This window comes from Esox lucius, chromosome 24 (assembly GCF_011004845.1).
Source record: "Esox lucius isolate fEsoLuc1 chromosome 24, fEsoLuc1.pri, whole genome shotgun sequence".
NCBI lineage: Eukaryota > Metazoa > Chordata > Actinopteri > Esociformes > Esocidae > Esox > Esox lucius.
The window spans coordinates 3,301,280-3,320,425 of NC_047592.1; the positions used below are offsets into that span (position 1 = coordinate 3,301,280).

The 19,146-nt window shown below is 42.9% G+C and overlaps 3 protein-coding genes across 7 annotated transcripts; 2 read left to right on the plus strand and 1 right to left on the minus strand.

The window, feature by feature from the left end:
* Positions 1 to 850: 850 nt before the first annotated feature.
* Positions 851 to 3,610, plus strand: LOC109615062 (ladderlectin). 3 transcript variants are annotated; one of them, XM_020043353.3, is made up of 5 exons: positions 851 to 1,958; positions 2,430 to 2,515; positions 2,804 to 2,938; positions 3,226 to 3,337; positions 3,536 to 3,610. In XM_020043353.3, exon 1 carries the CDS (start codon positions 861 to 863, stop codon positions 1,917 to 1,919), a length of 1,059 nt encoding a protein of 352 aa, XP_019898912.3. In that variant the 5' UTR covers positions 851 to 860; the 3' UTR covers positions 1,920 to 1,958; positions 2,430 to 2,515; positions 2,804 to 2,938; positions 3,226 to 3,337; positions 3,536 to 3,610. The 3 variants fall into 3 exon arrangements, with proteins under 3 accessions (XP_019898912.3, XP_034146396.1, XP_028973548.2); XM_029117715.2 differs by lacking the exon at positions 851 to 1,958 and having other exon boundaries at positions 2,406 to 2,515; XM_034290505.1 differs by lacking the exons at positions 2,804 to 2,938; positions 3,226 to 3,337; positions 3,536 to 3,610 and having other exon boundaries at positions 2,430 to 2,567.
* Positions 3,611 to 4,007: 397 nt separating this feature from the next.
* LOC105031523 (zinc finger protein 184-like) lies at positions 4,008 to 10,172 on the minus strand. Of its 2 annotated transcripts, XM_010906003.5 has the most exons (5): positions 10,103 to 10,172; positions 9,776 to 9,962; positions 9,527 to 9,683; positions 7,334 to 7,768; positions 4,008 to 6,502 (listed from the first exon to the last, which is right to left on the minus strand). In XM_010906003.5, exons 3-5 carry the CDS (start codon positions 9,552 to 9,554, stop codon positions 5,580 to 5,582), a joined length of 1,386 nt encoding a protein of 461 aa, XP_010904305.4. In that variant the 5' UTR covers positions 9,555 to 9,683; positions 9,776 to 9,962; positions 10,103 to 10,172; the 3' UTR covers positions 4,008 to 5,579. The 2 variants fall into 2 exon arrangements, with proteins under 2 accessions (XP_010904305.4, XP_010904304.4); XM_010906002.5 differs by lacking the exons at positions 9,527 to 9,683; positions 9,776 to 9,962; positions 10,103 to 10,172 and adding an exon at positions 8,903 to 9,450.
* Positions 9,953 to 17,496, plus strand: LOC105031528 (gastrula zinc finger protein XlCGF57.1). Of its 2 annotated transcripts, XM_029117583.2 has the most exons (4): positions 9,953 to 10,234; positions 11,530 to 11,973; positions 12,945 to 13,220; positions 16,168 to 17,496. In XM_029117583.2, the coding sequence occupies exons 1-4, from the start codon at positions 10,069 to 10,071 to the stop codon at positions 16,278 to 16,280; spliced, it is 999 nt and encodes a 332-aa protein (XP_028973416.1). In that variant the 5' UTR covers positions 9,953 to 10,068; the 3' UTR covers positions 16,281 to 17,496. The 2 variants fall into 2 exon arrangements, with proteins under 2 accessions (XP_028973416.1, XP_012987908.3); XM_013132454.4 differs by lacking the exon at positions 16,168 to 17,496 and having other exon boundaries at positions 9,955 to 10,234; positions 12,945 to 14,571.
* The last annotated feature ends 1,650 nt before the right edge of the window (positions 17,497 to 19,146 follow it).

The window sequence follows — 19,146 nt, forward strand, 5'->3', positions numbered from 1 at the left end:
AATGCAGATTTCTCCACAAAGACCTGGGCGTGATCAAACGCAACTTTCTCTACAAAGACCTGGGCGTGATGAAATGCAGATTTCTCCACAAAGGCCTGGGCGTGATGAAATGCAGATTTCTCCACAAAGACCTGGGCGTGATCAAATGCAAATTTCTCCACAAAGACCTGGACGTGATGAAATGCACCTTTATCCACAAAGACCTGGACGTGATCAAATGCAAATTTCTCCACAAAGACCTGGACGTGATGAAATGCAGATTTCTCCACAAAGACCTGGACGTGATGAAATGCAGATTTCTCCACAAAGACCTGGACGTGATGAAATCCAAATTTCTCCACAAAGACCTGGACGTGATGAAATGCAGATTTCTCCACAAAGACCTGGACGGGATGAAATGCAGATTTCTCCACAAAGACCTGGACGTGATGAAATGCACCTTTATCCACAAAGACCTGGGGGTGATCAAATGCAAAGTTCTTCACAAAGACCTGGACGTGATGAAATGCAAAGTTCTCCACAAAGACCTGGACGTGATGAAATGCAAATTTCTCCACAAAGACCTGGACGTGATGAAATGCAAATTTCTCCACAAAGACCTGGACGTGATGAAATGCACCTTTATCCACAAAGACCTGGGGGTGATCAAATGCAAAGTTCTTCACAAAGACCTGGACGTGATGAAATGCAAATTTCTCCACAAAGACCTGGACGTGATGAAATGCAAATTTCTCCACAAAGACCTGGACGTGATGAAATGCACCTTTATCCACAAAGACCTGGGGGTGATCAAATGCAAAGTTCTTCACAAAGACCTGGACGTGATGAAATGCAAAGTTCTCCACAAAGACCTGGACGTGATGAAATGCACCTTCATCCACAAAGACCTGGGGGTGATCAAATGCAAAGTTCTCCACAAAGACCTGGACGTGATGAAATGCAAATTTCTCCACAAAGACCTGGACGTGATGAAATGCAAATTTCTCCACAAAGACCTGGACGTGATGAAATGCACCTTTATCCACAAAGACCTGGGGGTGATCAAATGCAAAGTTCTTCACAAAGACCTGGACGTGATGAAATGCAAAGTTCTCCACAAAGACCTGGACGTGATGAAATGCAAATTTCTCCACAAAGACCTGGACGTGATGAAATGCAAATTTCTCCACAAAGACCTGGACGTGATGAAATGCACCTTCATCCACAAAGACCTGGGGGTGATCAAATGCAAAGTTCTCCACAAAGACCTGGACGTGATGAAATGCAAATTTCTCCACAAAGACCTGGACGTGATGAAATGCAAATTTCTCCACAAAGACCTGGACGTGATGAAATGCACCTTTATCCACAAAGACCTGGGGGTGATCAAATGCAAAGTTCTTCACAAAGACCTGGACGTGATGAAATGCAAAGTTCTCCACAAAGACCTGGACGTGATGAAATGCAAATTTCTCCACAAAGACCTGGACGTGATGAAATGCAAATTTCTCCACAAAGACCTGGACGTGATGAAATGCAAATTTCTCCACAAAGACCTGGACGTGATGAAATGCAAATTTCTCCACAAAGACCTGGACGTGATCAAATGCAAATTTCTCCACAAAGACCTGGACGTGATGAAATGCACCTTCATCCACAAAGACCTGGGGGTGATCAAATGCAAAGTTCTTCACAAAGACCTGGACGTGATGAAATGCAAGGTTCTCCACAAAGACCTGGACGTGATGAAATGCACCTTCATCCACAAAGACCTGGGGGTGATCAAATGCAAAGTTCTTCACAAAGACCTGGACGTGATGAAATGCAAGGTTCTCCACAAAGACCTGGACGTGATGAAATGCAAAGTTCTCGACAAAGACCCAGATATGACTACAGTGATGACGAAAAACGCCATTCTCAACGTGATTGGGATAGTGTGAAGAAAGACATGCAAAATCAGAACAACCAGCAGCCATCTGGTAAAATAACATACTTATTCCATTTGCTTTTTAATGTTAACTGACTGTTAAATGTCAATTTAAAAAACATATATCTTAGATGTTTCCTGATCCTGAAGGGAGTATATGGGCCAAAGTGAAATTAATGAATTTTATTTAAACAGGCCTTCTAAACTTCCGCTAACTTTCACCATCTCTAACAAAGAATATATATATTTAACTTAAATGGTCACTGTGGCTAGTTAGCTGAAGCGTGTAATAGCTGTTCAAGAAAACTGAACCATTGATCATACAGTCTTCCTGGCCCATATACTTCTTTAACATCATGTTGAAAAAAAGTTACTTCCTTCCTTTAAGTGAATTGATTATTTCTCAAAAACACACCGGTAGCTCTTCTGTTCTTCTCAGTAACGTCATTGGTGGAACACACTTTTTTTTAACCGTTTCATAATGCTATTTAACGTTAAAGTCACATGATCCTGTCCCCTGCAGATTCTTCCTGTCCTGATGGCTGGGACGAATATTCTGATAAGTGCTATGTCTATGTCCCCATCAAAGCAACGTGGCCTGAAGCTGAGGTGACTGGAAACTCACGTACATAAGTGTCCACGTTCAGGGTATCAGATTTAAATCATGTTAAGACACACGTTGGGTTTTAGCAAGCTGTGACACAACTGACTGTGACTGTTGGAATTGGAATAATCCGCGCTGTTGAATTTAACAACTGCCTAAGGTTAAACTAGAGCCTCTATATGTTGTCTGGTTCATCTCTTTTATCTGGTTAATCTGTGGTTGCAGTAGGTTTACCCTGTGGTAAAAAGGTCTGTTGATGTCTCTATCTCTCTCTCTAACTCCCTCTTTCCCAGAGGAACTGTTTGCTCTTGGGAGGTAACCTGGTGTCAGTTCAGGACCACAGCGAGTACACATTCCTCCTGTCAGTGATCGAAAAGAGCTCCAGGAAAGACCAGCGAGCCTGGGTCGGAGCTACAGATGCCATTCAGGTCAGAAACCCTGCTGACAGGAAGCACTGACCACTGAACAGCAATGACCACTGAACAGCACTGACCTCAGACAACATGTCTGCTTCCGTTATAAAACAACAAACGCAGTTCAGCTTTTCAAAACATGATTCAATCAGTTTGATCTCATGGCTGGTCAGTCCTTGTATCCATAGCTGTGTCTAAATTTGAGACTCGTGACTTTATCCAGCCTCAGCCCCTTTATCCAGATTACCTGAACTGTGGGGGGCAGTAGAGATGAGGGTCTGATGATCTGTCTGTGTCTCTAGGAGGGTCTTTGGCTGTTGAGTGACGGGTCCAGGTTAAATTACCACAACTGGAGTGAAGGACAACCTTCTAACTACAAAGGCCAGGAGCACTGCATGGAAATGAACTATGGAGGTAATGATTTTCCTATTGAGTGAAATCATTTGAAAGGCATCTTTTGCACACTGAGCTGTCTCTAGAGCATTTTCCCTTACATTAATTGCATCCAACATTTTGATTGGGTAAAATACATCTTAATTAAAGGGAATTGGTTGGTTTTTAGTGTTTTTAATGTACACAATAGTTAACGCCCCGCTTTTCTATTTTTTCCAGCTGACCGCGGCCAGAATGACGCTCCCTGCTGGCATGCATTTCCTTTCCTGTGTTCCAGCTAAGGTTTCCATTTTGGAGGGACTACATGGGAGCTTATTCCATATGGTATTATTTTCGATGAAGCCACAGTCTCCAATATAACCTGTTGTTGTTTGGTAACCCCCCCCCCAGTGTGGATTTTGTAAATATACCGAAGGACCCTAACTAAGCAATCTGTTAGTATGTGTATGCCTGCACCCTATGGATTGGTAGTCCTTATCTCTCTGAATATTATAATCTCTTAAATAAAGTCACATTTTGCAATGAATACCAGTTGTTCAGTGTTCATTTCAAAAGTCTGCAATATTAACGGTTGTTCAGTGTTTAATGTTCATGGTCATTTGTACAAAATGTTTACAACCAGACCCCTAGGTTACAGTATCCACAGAAACACATAAGGGTAGTACTAGTAACCCCCCGATTATGCTTTTGGCCCTGTTGTTGGAAATCTGAGCAACCCCTGTCCCACAGGGTCACCAATTATCAACTGATACCTGAACATTTGTCACACCCAGCCATGCTTTGGGTTTATATATACTAAAAAATACAAATGCAAAATTTAAACATTTTACTTACAGTTACACTTATTTATTGTTTGTTTGGCACAGTTAACTCTGACAATCATATCCGTTTCCCTCAACTGTTGAACGTTCAGAATCATAACTGGCTTCATCTACTGTGCATCTACTGTGCGTCTGCTGTGCATCCACTGTGTGTCTATTGTGCATCTACTGTGCGTCCACTGCAGCGCCCCAAGCTTCAATTGCATCTTCTTGCATTTGTTCTTCTTGCCACTTTATACACGTTCACCCTAGTAAAGGACAATCCCAGGATTTGGCAATTTGATTTACATGCAATGTGCAACAGTTTGGATTTTCAGATTCTTCAAGAACTATAATTTGCCTCACTCTCGACACAAAATATCAAAATGTGCAATTTACAAACTCTTTCTTTGTATTATATAATATGTACTGCCCTGTTCAAACAATCAGAATAAAAATAAGCAAACTGGACTGATATTTCAACAGTATTTATCCCAATTCCTAAGATGTTTAACAAAACATGCTCGTTTGAACTGCAGATTGCCCCTTTCATGAACATAGCAGCAACAGGCAACCCAGCTAAACTGGTTCATCAGTCAGATTCACTGGTTCATCAGTCAGATTCACTGGTTCATCAGTCAGATTCATTGGTTCCACAGGCATCCCAGATACACTGGTTCAACAGACATCCCAGATACACTGGTTCAACAGACATCCCAGATACACTGGTTCAACAGACATCCCAGATACACTGGTTCAACAGGCATCCCAGATACACTGGTTCAACAGACATCCCAGATACACTGGTTCAACAGGCATCCCAGATACACTGGTTCAACAGACATCCCAGATACACTGGTTCAACAGACATCCCAGATACACTGGTTCAACAGGCATCCCAGATACACTGGTTCAACAGACATCCCAGATACACTGGTTCAACAGACATCCCAGATACACTGGTTCAACAGGCATCCCAGATACACTGGTTCAACAGGCATCCCAGATGGAACGGGTCAACAGATGAAACAGGCCTGACTTGCCTGCTGGTTAAACTGACTGACATCTTCTCGGTCGAGCCAGGTGGTCTCTGCCACAGGTCACTTTAACCAGCTGACTAGACAGGCTTCATCAATCTCGGCAGCAAGAGCCGAGTTCTCCTGGCCAATGGCTTTGTTGTCCACCAGGATCTTCAAATGTTGGTGTGCAGAGCGGACAAGGCTAGGCTATTGACTTGTACCCAAGAGTAAAGATCCCCTTTTGACCAGTTCTAACTTTCTTTCTTCATTCCTTTTCTTGGTTTCTTATTTGTTTATGTTTTTCACACACAACAGCAAATAAGAATGCTTTCTGAAACCTTCTACACGGGCTGAGCAACCATTTAATTTCTCTCCTGTGTCAACATTTGCCTGATAAGGTAGCCCTTGTGATTGAAGCTTTTCGCAGTCAACACAAATAAAATGTTAATCTCCTATATGTATATCTAGGGTTCTACTGTGAGTGAATCCCTTTCCATAGTCTCGACAGCTAAGGGATTTCTCTCCTGTGTGAGTCAATTTGTGCCTGTTTAGGTGACACATCTGACTAAAGCTTTTGCCACAGTCATCACAACTGAAGAGTTTCTCTCCTGTATGCATCAGTTCATGCCTGGTTAAGTGCCCCTTCCTACTGAAGCTTTTCCCACACTCGCTGCAGTTAAATGGTTTCTCTCCTGTGTGAGTCAGTTTGTGTTTGGTCAGGTTCCAATTCCGACTGAAGCTTTTCTCACAGTTGACACAGCTAAACGGTTTCTCTCCAGTATGAGTCCGTTTGTGTTTGGTTAGGTTACCCTTTTTACTGAAGGTCTTCCCACAGTCACCACAGTGAAATAATTTCTCCTCTGTGTGAGTCAGTTTATGGTGTGTTCTGTCTCCCTTCTGTCTGAACCAGTCACGACAGTGGTGAGGTTTTCTAGACATGGTGTGTTTGGATCCACGTTTCTTCAGTGGTGGGTTGGAATTCATTGGTGGGCTGCTGTCTCGTTGTTCTGGGTCACTGGGAGTGTTGGGACTCTTTAGGTTGGTCACCGTGCCAGAAGTTCTCTGAGGTAAATCAGCCTCTCTGTTCTCCACAGTCTGGGTTGAGGGAGGAGTCAGGGACCACAGTGGGTCTTCCTGATCACATTCATTTTTCACACTGGAGGGAGTGAATTTAAACTTCAAAATATCAAGTTCCACCCCTTGATCCTGTTCTTCCTCCTTACTGGTCCTGAGTTCCTCCTGTTCTTCTTTAATTTGTGGGGGCTCTGGGTCCTCCTCCCCCAGACTGGGACTCCACTCCTGCTCACAGAGCTGCAGCTCAGGGAAAATCTCCTCTTCAGAGACGGAGAGAGAGACCTGCAGGGAGTCTGGAGGGAAGGAGAGAAAGATATTTTTACCAAAAATGTTTTATCATGCATATAGTTAGAGATTAGATGCGTTAGACACAAAGTTATTGACATGGGCCTCCATGACCTAGTTTTCTATAATTTAATATAGAAATATAATAATACCTTTTTACATAGATAGACTTTCAGTGAAAACATTTTTTTGGAGCAAATAATTTAGTACAGTGGAAATGTTCACAAATTTGATGGGCTAAAGAACACACCTGAAAATTGGGAAATTGCGACTAATCTCAAACAATGCATTGTATCTGTGGGTTTAATCTAGATCTTTAATGTACAAAATAATGTAACAGTTCCTCTCTAGGTTTCTTCCTAAATTCAGGCTGGGTGTTTTGTAAAAGCACTTTTTGACAACTGCTGATGTCAAAAATGCTTAAAAAATAAATCTGATTGATTAACAGCAACATAATTAAATAATTAATGAGAACAGAATGATGGCCAAAAAAATAAAAGCTTTTCACAATTCTCAAGAGGAGTGGGTCACTGACAATCTACATATTTGTCTGGTTTTGCACCTTCTAAGGTCTGTGCAGTTTCAGACACTCTGCCCTGTCTTAGGGTAGTTAGTTAGTGGTCTGTTTGTGTCCCTTTGGTGGTCTGGGACTATGTCTGGTAAAGTGGTATATCTGGGGGTGTCTTTGCATTTCAAATGCGTGGATATACATGAAAGAAATATATAATATAACTCTTATATTGTGTTTTCGTTTGGGGAGGGCCAATTCATGACCAAAAAGAAAAAGAGTAAGGTTAAGTAAGAAATTGACCTTAGCTGGATATTACTATAATACAAACCTACTGTATGTAGTTTCACCTTTGGACTGATCCGCAACAAACTCTGTAGCCTATTATTCTCTTCCTGGTACTCAGCTAACATTCTATCAACTGCCCCGAAGATCTCCACAGCTGCTGACACCATCAAACGCTCATTTAGAAACTTGTGGAAGAAATGGAGCTTCAACATTTTCAGTCGACTGAGATTTGGGCATTCAGCTAGGATGGATTTTTGTTCACGTTCACTATTCCCAAAATAAGGAGTCGATATGGATTGTTTGGTCTCTAAGAGCCCTTGAAGCTGCCCGTCTCCCTGACCGGTCCTGGGTTTCTCCTGTTCTTCTTTAACCTGTGTGGACTGTGGGACCTCCTCCCTCAGACTGGGACGCCACTCCTTCTCACAGAGCTGCTGCTCAGGGGGAACCTCCTCTTCAGAGACAGAGACCCCCAGGGAGTCTGGAGGAGAAGTAGAGGAGGAGCAGAGGTTATATATTAAAAAAAAAAAATTTAATGCATGATTTACAGTTTTACATTTTGCTATATTGATAGTGTTAAAAAGCAGAGATGCTGGAACCATCATGCCTGGCACCAACAATTATACCAAAGTCAAAGTTGCTTATATCACACGTCTTCCCCTATTTTAATGTTTTGACAAACCAAAATTAAACCTCTTGACCATGTCTATATGATTAAATGTTTGGCTATTTGTGTTACCAAGCTGGTGTACCTAATCAAGTGACCTGGGATCTGTGGCCTCCTAGGATTTTCAGGCACTGCGCTCTTTGAGTTTACAGAGAAAAAAACATCCAGTGAGCGGCCATTCTCTGGGTGAAAATACATTGTTGATGACAAAAGAGGGCGGACAGAGAGGCCACACAAATGACCACCCTTTACAACGGTGTTGCGCAGAAGAGCATCTCTAAATGTGCAACGCGGCCAACCTTGGTGTGGACGGGCTACAGCAGCAGACCGGCGGAAGACCACGCCAGGTTCCACCCCTGTCAGCTAACAACAGGAAGGTGAGGCTACAGTGGCCTCAGCGGGACAATTCAAGATTGGAAAAACACGCTGGTCTGGCGAATAACGATTTCTGCCATGACATGCAGGCGGGGTCACAATTAGGCCGGGGCCGCATCAACTTTGCAGGGAAACTAAGACATACTCAGCAGAAGCCTGCAGATAGAAGCCTCACAGGATTAGATTGACCAACCCAGAGCGCCATCCTCTATATACCTGAAGATGTGTAGGATCACCTGGGCAGGGAAATTAACCAATGACAGCCAAAGTCAAAAGAAGAGGCTTGGTATAATTAACCACTGGATCAGTTCAAGGAATTACACGCGAGGCCCCACAGAATACTGACTTGTTTTAAAAATACAGAGACCTGATTACTTTCCATTGTATTAATGTTTCTTTAATTGTGTTTACTTCAATGTTATTTTGTGTGTTTATTTGAACAAGTAGACATGCAGGGCTCAAATAAACAGCTTAAATAAATGTCTCAGGTGGACGTATAATAGTGACACACGGCAAGCCAGTTTATCAACTACATATAACTACAGCTATCTATCAGAAGACCTGCATACGAACCTATTGTCTTTGTGTTTTGTTCGATCTCCAGTATAATCCGATCATTCCCACCAATGTCTGGGTACTCCACTACTGTTTTCTCAACTGCCCCGAAAATCTCTACAGAAGCTGCAGTCAAATAGTTATTTAGAAACACACGAAACTGTTGTAGTTTAGACATGTTTCGGGGAATGACAATTGAGTATTCAGCGAGTAGAGCTTCCGATGGAAGGAAAAATAAGAGGTAACGAAGACAAAACAGCGTCGCTCCTCGTTTTACTTCCGCATTGCTTTCTTTTTCTGTTTGGATTAGCGGATTGCGAGCCCATGATCAGCTCACATCGCCCCCAGGTGCAAGGGGTTTTACTACAAGACACAGACCGTTTAGAACGTAAAATACCCACTATTCTTGGAAAACGGGAGTAACATGATGACCTGGGACATATCCTGTACTAGACACTGGTGACAGCTAAACAATTACATTTGGGAGCACCATCTTCACCAAATACATACATTAAAAGGGACAAACAATATCACAGTGATGGTATTCTGAAAAACCAGGAGGGGGGGCACCAATGGTAATTAAGATCAAAGTGAATCACATTTAGGGATAAATAAAAAAGCTAAATAGATCAGCTGCAGTACCACGTTGGTGTGCAGTGGTATGGGTCATTTTGGTTAGTCCTGAAATCCATCAGCTGGACGTTTTTTGAGAACGGCGCTCTCCTGGAATTTCTGGTACTAACAGGTCATGGCGCCCTATCCTGGAACGACTGGTAATAACAGGTCATGGCGCTGTCTCCTGGAACGTACGGGTAAAAACAGGTCATGAAGCCCTCTACTGGAACCACGAGTTAGTTCAGGTAGTTTGTGTTAGAGTATAACTAAACTCACACAACCAGCTGTGGTGAGAAGTCAGCAAGGACAGATGCAGGGAAAAAATATTTCGGGAATGTATCTGACCATTGGTGATCCCGACACTGCAGTTCTTCCATTATCACTGGGCTGCAGCGTGCAGTAAAACCCCATCCACTCGGGGGCGCTGCGGTGTGTTCATGGGCTCGACACCTGGAGATAAGAACTAAAGAAGAAAATTCGGAAGTGGAACTGGTTCGTGAAAGCCGTTCTTTATTATTATGTGGATGAAGACATACTGCTTTGGTGCAAAATTGTCCTTCCATTGAAAAATGTCTAATCTGCAGTCGTTTCGCGTGTTCTTACATAGGCGCTTAATTGAGGCTGCTGCGGAGATTTTGGGGGCAGTTGAGAAAACGATAGAGGATTACCAGCTTGAGAATGGTCGGCTACGAAGAATGCTGCAGATCAAACCGGAGATTGAACAATGTCAAATAGGTTCGTATGATTCAGATTTTTGTTTATGCTCTGACAGTTGGCCGAAGTCCCAGTCAATTACGTTGAGCAGAAATCTAAACACATTTATAAAAACATTTCAACAGTAGGAATTATGTTGAACGAAACGCGTCTAAAACATTTTGCTTCGTTTAAGGAATACAACACTGGTTATGCAAAACGCCTACCAGTAGTGTTTGCCTATCTTTTTTAATCTACAAGTTTAATACTTTAAGATCTAGAGTTTAATCAACGTGCTTTCATGGTTTGACGAAACATTAACTGGTATAATTACGTTTGTAACGAATAACATTAAGGCACCGCTTGAGATTTCTAGTACGGCCTAATAAATCCATGGGCTGTATCCAATTACCGATATGCAACATTTTCGGCAGCAACTTCCGGGTTTCGTATTTTACCTTCAAAATAAAGGTCAGTGGTAAAACGCTATATTTGTTATATGAAAACAATAATTTTTCAGCTTGGCAAAGTGTTCATTGTGAAAATGTTTAAATTGATTTTTAAATGAGAATAAAAATATTAATTAAAGGTACTATTTTCTGTTTCTTACTAATGTAGGTCTGTAAGCAGGCATTTAGTTGCATCATCCATAACATCAGCTCTTAGCTGTGGTATATTGGCCTTATTCCATGATTAAATGTACCACAGTATTGTTGTATACTTGATGCTCATCGGCCACAAGTGTTTCTTAGAATGCTCATTAATTTCTGGACATAAAGGCAGTGGCGTCAGACCGGGGGGAATGGGTATATAGGGCCTTAACGTGTAGAGGGGCCCTCAAATGTTTGAATCTTGAATAAAGAGGGGAGAGGCCCTCAGGGACCGCCTACGTACAAGCGGTCCCAGAATTTTGTGCCCCACCCCTGCATGCCGGACACCCTAATAATGATGTAAACAAAACCACTACAATTTAAATAAAATATATATATTTACATGTTTTATTAGTATATTATGCTTTTCATGTTTTGGTTGCAACGGACTGCATCGCGTCAATGTTTTACAGATGCGTCAATTTGATTACTAAGCATGTGACATTCTTGTCAGTCTAATGACTACATTTCACATGTGGGTCAATCTATGTATAGGCTTAAAGGAACAAACGACAACATAAGCAACCATTTTACCTGTGGAAATCCAGAGAATCCTGAATGAATCATGAATAATGATGAGTGAGGCACAGGTATCCAAAGAGCTGGAGTACAGAGTCAAAACAACATGTTTCTGTCCAAATACTTGTCTTTATAGGAATCCTCTGTTCCTCCTCTTCTTCCCTCCAGAACCCCTGCAGTTTTCTGAAGAGGAGGTTCCCCCTGAGCAGAAACAATGTGAGCAGGAGTGGAACCCCAGTCTACAGCAGGAGGACCCACAGCCCAGACAGATTAAAGAGGAACAGGAGGAACTCGGAACCAGTCAGGAGGAAGAGCCGCTTCAAGGCCTCTTTGATAACAAAGACTCCATATTGACTCCTCTCTGTGTGAAGAGTGAATGTGATCAGGAAGACCCACCTTCCAGAGAAACACCAGCTGAATATCCATCTGTCAGTGGACTGAAAATGTCTAAACTCCAGTCGTTTCATCTGTTTCTAAATGAGCGTTTGATGGTGTCGGCAGCTGTGGAGATTTTCAGGGCAGTTGAGAAAACTGTGTCAGAGTACCAGGAAGAGAATGATCATCTCCGGAGACTGATACAACTCACCCCAGAGATACAGTCATGTACAATAGGTTTGTACCTCTACTATAACTGGTTGTGTACATTTACAGTACAGTGAAGTATTTTGACAGAGAGAATGTTTAGTTTTGGCCTCTGTCCTCCAGCACTTTAGATTTGAAATGAAACAGTGACTGTCAGCTTTAAAAGAGCCATATGCATGATTATTACAAAACAAAAGCAGAAATGTCATTTGACAGGGAGTACATCAGAAATATTTTGTCCTGAATTCACGGTCAGTGGACTCTGCAACACTGTGACTAAATTCTAATGGATGCTCAGTGGTCATTTCCAGGTAGAACTGTTAGTAGACACGTGTCTGCAACGGCCAATACGACATGGTTTAGTGTCTCTGCAATGGCCAATACGACATGGTTTAGTGTGACTGCAACGGCCAATACGACATGGTTTAGTGTGACTGCAACGGCCAATACGACATGGTTTAGTGCGTCTGCAACGGCCAATACGACTTGGTTTAGTGCGTCTGCAACGGCCAATACGACATGGTTTAGTGTGACTGCAACGGCCAATACGACATGGTTTGGTGTGTCTGCAATGGCCAATACGACATGGTTTGGTGTGTCTGCAACGGCCAATACGACATGGTTTGGTGTGTCTGCAACGGCCAATACGACATGGTTTGGTGTGTCTGCAACGGCCAATACGACATGGTTTAGTGTGTCTGCAACGGCCAATAGGACATGGTTTAGTGTGTCTGCAACGGCCAATACGACATGGTTTAGTGTGCTGCTAAGCCTCCAGGATCTGAAACCCACAAATTGTGCCAAAAAAATAACTGTCCAAATAATTCTGAAGTTCACTGTGTTTGGCCATCATAAGCCTAGTCCAGGAATAATAATAATGGCCTTGATCTGTGTCCACCAAACCAGCCCAGAGAGTGTAAGTCACACTTGCATAATTTCCGTGTATGATTCAAGTTGTTCTGTTTCATTCTCTGGTATAGATAATCTCTCTATCCCTCCAGGCACCCTGAAGGTCTCTGTCTCTGAAGAGTTTTCACCTGAGCAGAAACACTCTGAGCAGGAGTGGAGCCCCAGTTTGGGGGAGGAGGACCCAGAGCCCACACAGATTAAAGAGGAACAGGAGGAGGAAGAACAGCATCCAGGGCTCTTTGTCACTAAAGACTCCATATTGACTCCTCTCTGTGTGAAAAGTGAATGTGATCAGGAGAACCCGCTTGTGGAGAACAGAGAGACTGACTTTCCATTGTGGTCCTCAACACTTCCCTGCCCTTTTTGTGGTAAGGTGTTCAAATTCAAAGGGAATCTGTCCAAGCATATGAGAATTCACACAGGAGAGAAGCCCTTTAGCTGTGGTGAATGTGGGAAAAGCTTCAGTTTAAAGGAAAATTTAACTAGGCACAAACTGACTCACAGAGAGAAACTATTTACCTGTGTTGACTGTGGCTTAAGCTTTGTTCATAAAGAAGACCTAAAAGGGCATAAACTGACTCACACAGAAGGTAAATCATTTAAATGTGGTGACTGTGGAAAAAGCTACAGTACAAAGAAGATCTTATCCAGACATCAGCTGACTCACACAGGAGAGAAACCTTTTAGATGTGGTGACTGTGGGAAAAGTTTCAGTCACAAAGGGGACCTAAAAAGGCACATGCAAACACACACAGGGGAGAAACCTTTTAGCTGTGCAGACTGTGGGAAAAGTTTCAGTTCAGAGGCATACCTTAACAGGCATATGCAGACACACACAGGAGAGAAACCATTTAGCTGTGATGACTGTGGGAAAAGCTTTAAATGGAAAATTGTACTAGAAAGGCATAAGAGGACTCACACTGGAGAGAAACCATTTATCTGTGGTGAATGTGGAAAAAGCTTCAGTTGCAAGGCAATCTTAACTGTGCATACACGTACTCACACAGGAGAAAAACCATTCAGCTGTGTTGACTGTGAGAAAAGCTTCAGTCAGAAAGTGGATTTAAATAGGCATATACAGACACACACTGGGGAGAAACCATTTAACTGTGTTGACTGTGGGAAGAAATTCAGTTTTGAGGTGTCCTTAAGGAGACATAAACTGATTCACACAGGAGAGAAGCCCTTTAGCTGTGGTGATTGTGGGAAAACATTCAGTCTCAAGAAGCACCTGAACAGGCATGAGCTGGCTCACACAGGAGAGAAATCATTAAGTAATGAAGAAATCACAATTAAAACTTAATCGCTCCCATACTGACTCTCAGTGGAATCAAGAAAAACATCCACAGGGAAGGAAAACATTGCAAGAAACATCAATGGAACATAAGGTCTAAGAGATTTCCAAAGAAGTTGTAGATAAAAAAACAACAACTCTGGATTATTGATACTGTGGGTTCAGAAAAGGAAATGGATCTATGATGAATTGACCAGGTGTTATGTGGAGTTGGGACAGTAATGTAATGTATTTTGACACTCACACAACTCCATTCATACCCTAGTGGCCAGAGTTTGAAAGGGATACATATAAGTATGGATATTTTATTTTAGTTTGTTTTACATTCAATGATACATTTAGTTTAATCTGCATTATTTCATCCATCTAACTCACTGAATATAGAACCTGGAAGAATGGCCACTGGAATACATTTTTGTTTTATGTTTTCAGGTTCTCTGTTTTTGTTTAATAAAAATATTTTTGAAATATATAAACATGACTGGCTATTTGGCATGAATACAGCTCTGGATATTTTTTTTTACCACTGCACCTTTTTCTTTCCTTTCCAAAAAAATTGAAAAGGGAAGTTTTGAGTGAGGATCAGAAGTGTTACATTTGTAGTGGTCTTTTAATTTTAACACTTCTGCTTCTCACTCAAAACCTTCCTTTTTGTCTTTTTTTGGAAAGGAAAGAAAAAGGTGCAGTGGCCTCTTAATATTTTCTGGAGCTGTGTGTATATATATATATGCCAATGTATTTCTTTTTTAAATAAGGATTGTAATTTGGAACGGCTCATCTTCGGGTGAAACTGCAGGCGATTCTGAGACATGATTAGGTTTTCTGGTACTTATTGTTCCTCTGGGATGGGATGGCAGACCGGGGTGGTGGTCCCTCTTTTTAAGAAGGGGGACCGGAGGGTGTGTTCCAACAATAGGGGGATCACACTTCTCAGCCTCCCCGGGAAAGTCTATGCCAGGGTTCTGGAGAGGAGAATATGGCCGATAGTAGAACCTCGGATTTAGGAGGAACAGTGTGGTTTTCGTCCGGGCCGTAGAACACTGGACCAGCTCTATACCCTCTACGGGGTGCTGGAGGGTTCATGGGAGTTGGCCCAACCAATCCACATGTGTTTTGTGGATTTGGAGAAGGCATTCGACTGTGTCCCTCGCGGCATCCTGTGGAGAGTAATTCGGGAATATGGGGTCCTGGGTCCTTTGCTAAGGGCTGTCAGGTCCCTGTATGACCGAAGCAGGAGCTTGGTCCGCATTGCCGGCAGTAAGTCAGACTTGTTCCCAGTGCATGTTGGACTCCGGCAGGGCTGCCCTTTTTTTGCCGGTTCTGTTCGTAATTTTTATGGACAGAATTTCTAGGCGCAGCCAGGGGCCGGAGGGTGTCAGGTTTGGGGACCACACGATTTTGTCTCTGCTCTTTGCGGATGATGTTGTCGTGTTGGCCCCTTCAAACCAGGACCTTCACCATGCACTGGGACGGTTTGCAGCCAAGTGTGAAGCGGTGGGGATGAAAATCAGTACCTCCAAATCCAAGGCCATGGTCCTCAATCGGAAAAGGGTGGCTTGCTCACTTCAGGTTGGTGGAGAGTGCCTGCCTCAAGTGGAGGAGTTTAAGTATCTAGGGGTCTTGTTCACGAGTGAGGGAAGGATGGAACGGGAGATTGACAGACGGATCGGTGCAGCTTCTGCAGTAATGCGGTCGATGTATCGGTCTGTTGTGGTGAAGATTTACCGGTCAATCTACGTTCCTACTCTCACCTATGGTCATGACCGAAAGGACAAGATCCCGGATACAGGCGGCCGAAATGAGCTTTCTCCGCAGGGTGGCTGGGCGATCCCTTAGAGATAGGGTGAGAAGCTCGGTCCCCCGGGCGGAGCTCAGAGTAGAGCTGCTGCTCCTCCACATTGAGAGGGGTCAGCTGAGGTGGCTTGGGCATGGAGCTGGAGTACAATGTCAAAACAGCACATTACTGTCCAGATACTTTTGTCATTATAGGAAACCTCTGTTCCTCCTCTTCTACCCTCCAGACTCCCTGCAGGTCTCTGTCTCTGAAGAGGAGGTTCCCCCTGAGCAGAAACACTGTAAGCAGGAGTGGAGACCCAGTCTACAGCAGGAGGACCCAGAGCCGTGGCTGTGGTGAAACGTTTTTCCTGAAAGATGATCTGCAGACTACTGAATTTAACTACTGCTACAAATGTTGCAACTCCTCCCATAAACTGAAAGCCCCTGGCCGACTTGGTCAGATTGAGAAACACTGCCCCATTTGTGGCAAGACCTTCAAATATCAAGGAGATCTATCTAAGCACATGTGGATTCACACAGAGGAGAAACCATTTAGCTGCGGTGACTGTGGGAAAAAGTTCAGTAAGGAGAGATACTTGAAGAGGCACAAACTGATTCACATAGGGAAGAAACCATTTAGCTGGGCAAGCTTAACCTTGCATTTACATACTCATACAGGGGAAGAGGCATTCAGTTGTGGTGACTGTGGAAAAGGCATGAACTAGTTCACAAGGCAGATAAATCATTAAGCTGTGAAGATTACCAAGAACCCACCCGGTTCGAATGTTATCATTGGATTGAATGGGCGTTATCAGTGGTTATCAGCCTCATAGATATGGGTCAGAAGCGGCCTGCTACGCCTACTGGTAGGCTCAGAAGGCTGTTATTATCCATTTGCTCAGTTAAAAACTTGTAAATCAACGTGGTGGCCATTATTCGTTGGAAAAAAAGTTCCGTTCACTATTCTTTTCCAAATTTATTTTATTTTACTCAAACAAATGGGACACGATGTTTTTGCTTCATTTTAAAGTAGAAACAGGACCGGTCCTCCACGGTCACGAGTTGCTAACAAAACTCAGAGGGTGACTACCACGGACTGGATCGGTGTGTAATAAACGCATCAACTTCGGGAGAGCAGACCGGCTCGGGGATCTACGGGATCTCTACAAGTAAATATCCGATCACTAGTTAAGGAGACAGTTCCTTAATTGTAAAGGAATGTGAACTATAGCTATCAGTAGATTTACTATACATATAAACGAACCTATGTCGCAAGGTGTTTTCTCCGGCATAATCCGCAGCTTGCTTTTTAGCGGATCACTCTCCTACGTGTAGTCCCATATTATTTCAACCGTCCTTAAAATCAGAAAAGCAGTCGCGGTTAAGCGCTTATTTACAAATGCACGAAAAGCCTGCATATTGTACATTTTCCATCGAACCCGAGTAGGGCATTAAACAACAATGTATAGATTGGCCAAAGGAGAATACATTCGTCTTACCTACATGTTGTGAGCAACATTAAAAACGCACGTCCTGGTCACGAACAGTTTCAAATAAGAAACTGTTCGCATTAGTTGGTCTGAAATTTGAATTTATTATTTTATATTATTTAAGAAAATATACCTCTGAAAACATTAAAATAACTAATATTTGTTCATATTAATGAGACGTTTAAATATTTTTTATTGTCTCATAAATATGAACAAATATTAGTTATTTTAATGTTTTCAGAGATATATGTTCTTAGGTAAAATGTCTGCCAATGGGAATGACTGAATATGGAATACATATTGCCTCATAGCTCGAACTTTCCAATGTGCTGCAGTGAATTAATTGTAGGAAATGTTCAGGAGAGAGTGCAGAGGAAGAATAATCATGGGCAGGCTCTCCGCCAGGTATTTGAAGAGAACACTTAAGTCACACATCAATATATTAAAGATCAAAGTCTTTACTGAACATTGTGTAATTTGTTGAGAATAAAATGACATAACAGTGGTCAATGGAAACCAAAATCACCAACTGATTGTGGGTGTTAAAAATTAACTCCCACAAAAAAGCATACAAAAAAATGAAGGGAGAACTTAAATCACACACGGGGTCTCGATGAAGGGATTACATGAAGGATCCTAAGTTTCACTGTACATTTTGTATCTCTTTTTTATGAAAATAATGACGTAAAAATGGTCAATGAAAGCCAAAATCACCAACCGATTGAGGAAAGGATTCATACTCAAAAAGCTAAAGTAACTACTGAAATCACAAGCTGTTCCAACATCCGTGAATTTCATCACGGCAACACATTGTGACTCATTAGTGTGTATGGTTCCCACGAGCCTGTATCCACTCCCAAAAACATTTGGGCATGCTCCTGATGAGACAGTGGATGGTGTCCTGGGGGATCTCCTCCCAGACCTGGATCAGGGCATCAGTGAGCTCCTGGACAGTCTGTGGCTCTACTTGGCTCTCATGTACTGATACATAACATCCCAGAGGTTCTCAATTGGATTAAGGTCTGAGGAACAGGAGGGCCAGTCAATGAAATCAAGGCCTTCGTCATCTAGGAACTGCCTAACCACTCTGGCCACATGAGACCGGGCATTGTCCTGCACCAGGAGGAACCCAGGGCCCACTGCACCAGCATAAGGTCTGACGATGGGTCTGATGATTTTATCCCGGTACCTAACAGCAGTCAGGGTACCGTTGGCTAGCATGTGGAGGACTGTGCAATCCTCCAAGGATATGCCTCCCCAGACCATCACTGACCCACCTCCAAAACAGTCATGTTGGATGATGTTTGCAGACAAGCATAACGTTCACCACAGCGTCTCCAGACTCTTTCACATCTGTCACATGTGCTCAGAGTGAACCTGCTCTCATCTGTGAAGAGAACTTGGCGCCAATGGCGGACTTGCCAATGGGATTCTATCTCAGTGGTGTATTGTTGCTCTCTTCGCCGTGACACCAAGCATTGCTTCCTCCTCAAGGCGTTGAACAGGAGCTCTATAACTCTGTTGGCTGCCATTCATGAACACTTGGCCGAAGGAGGCATCATATACTCAGACATTTGGAAGGGCTGCAAGACTCAAGAGCAGTGTTGCCAACTCTCGTGAGTCAAACAAGCAACCACAGCTTCAAAAACAAGCCCAAAACAAGCCCGATACTGTTATAGCGTGTAATGGTCAACGAGTGAGCCTGCAACAGTTTGAAACGCAAAACACGTATTT

Excerpts from the sequence above, each read along its gene's own strand:
- LOC105031523 (XM_010906002.5), bottom strand. The coding sequence starts at position 9,062 with ATGTCTAAACTACAACAGTTTCGTGTGTTTCTAAATAACTATTTGACT. Across the intron at positions 7,769-8,902 it reads ACAAAACACAAAGACAATAG|ACTCCCTGGGGGTCTCTGTC; the intron begins GTTCGTATGCAG and ends CTTCTCCTCCAG. Across the intron at positions 6,503-7,333 it reads GGTGAAACTACATACAGTAG|ACTCCCTGCAGGTCTCTCTC; the intron begins GTTTGTATTATA and ends CCTTCCCTCCAG.
- LOC105031528 (XM_013132454.4), top strand. The coding sequence starts at position 10,069 with ATGTCTAATCTGCAGTCGTTTCGCGTGTTCTTACATAGGCGCTTAATT. Across the intron at positions 10,235-11,529 it reads GATTGAACAATGTCAAATAG|AACCCCTGCAGTTTTCTGAA; the intron begins GTTCGTATGATT and ends TCTTCCCTCCAG. Across the intron at positions 11,974-12,944 it reads GATACAGTCATGTACAATAG|GCACCCTGAAGGTCTCTGTC; the intron begins GTTTGTACCTCT and ends CTATCCCTCCAG.
- LOC109615062 (XM_034290505.1), top strand. The coding sequence starts at position 866 with ATGCACCTTCATCCACAAAGACCTGGGGGTGATCAAATGCAAAGTTCT. Across the intron at positions 1,959-2,429 it reads GAACAACCAGCAGCCATCTG|ATTCTTCCTGTCCTGATGGC; the intron begins GTAAAATAACAT and ends TGTCCCCTGCAG.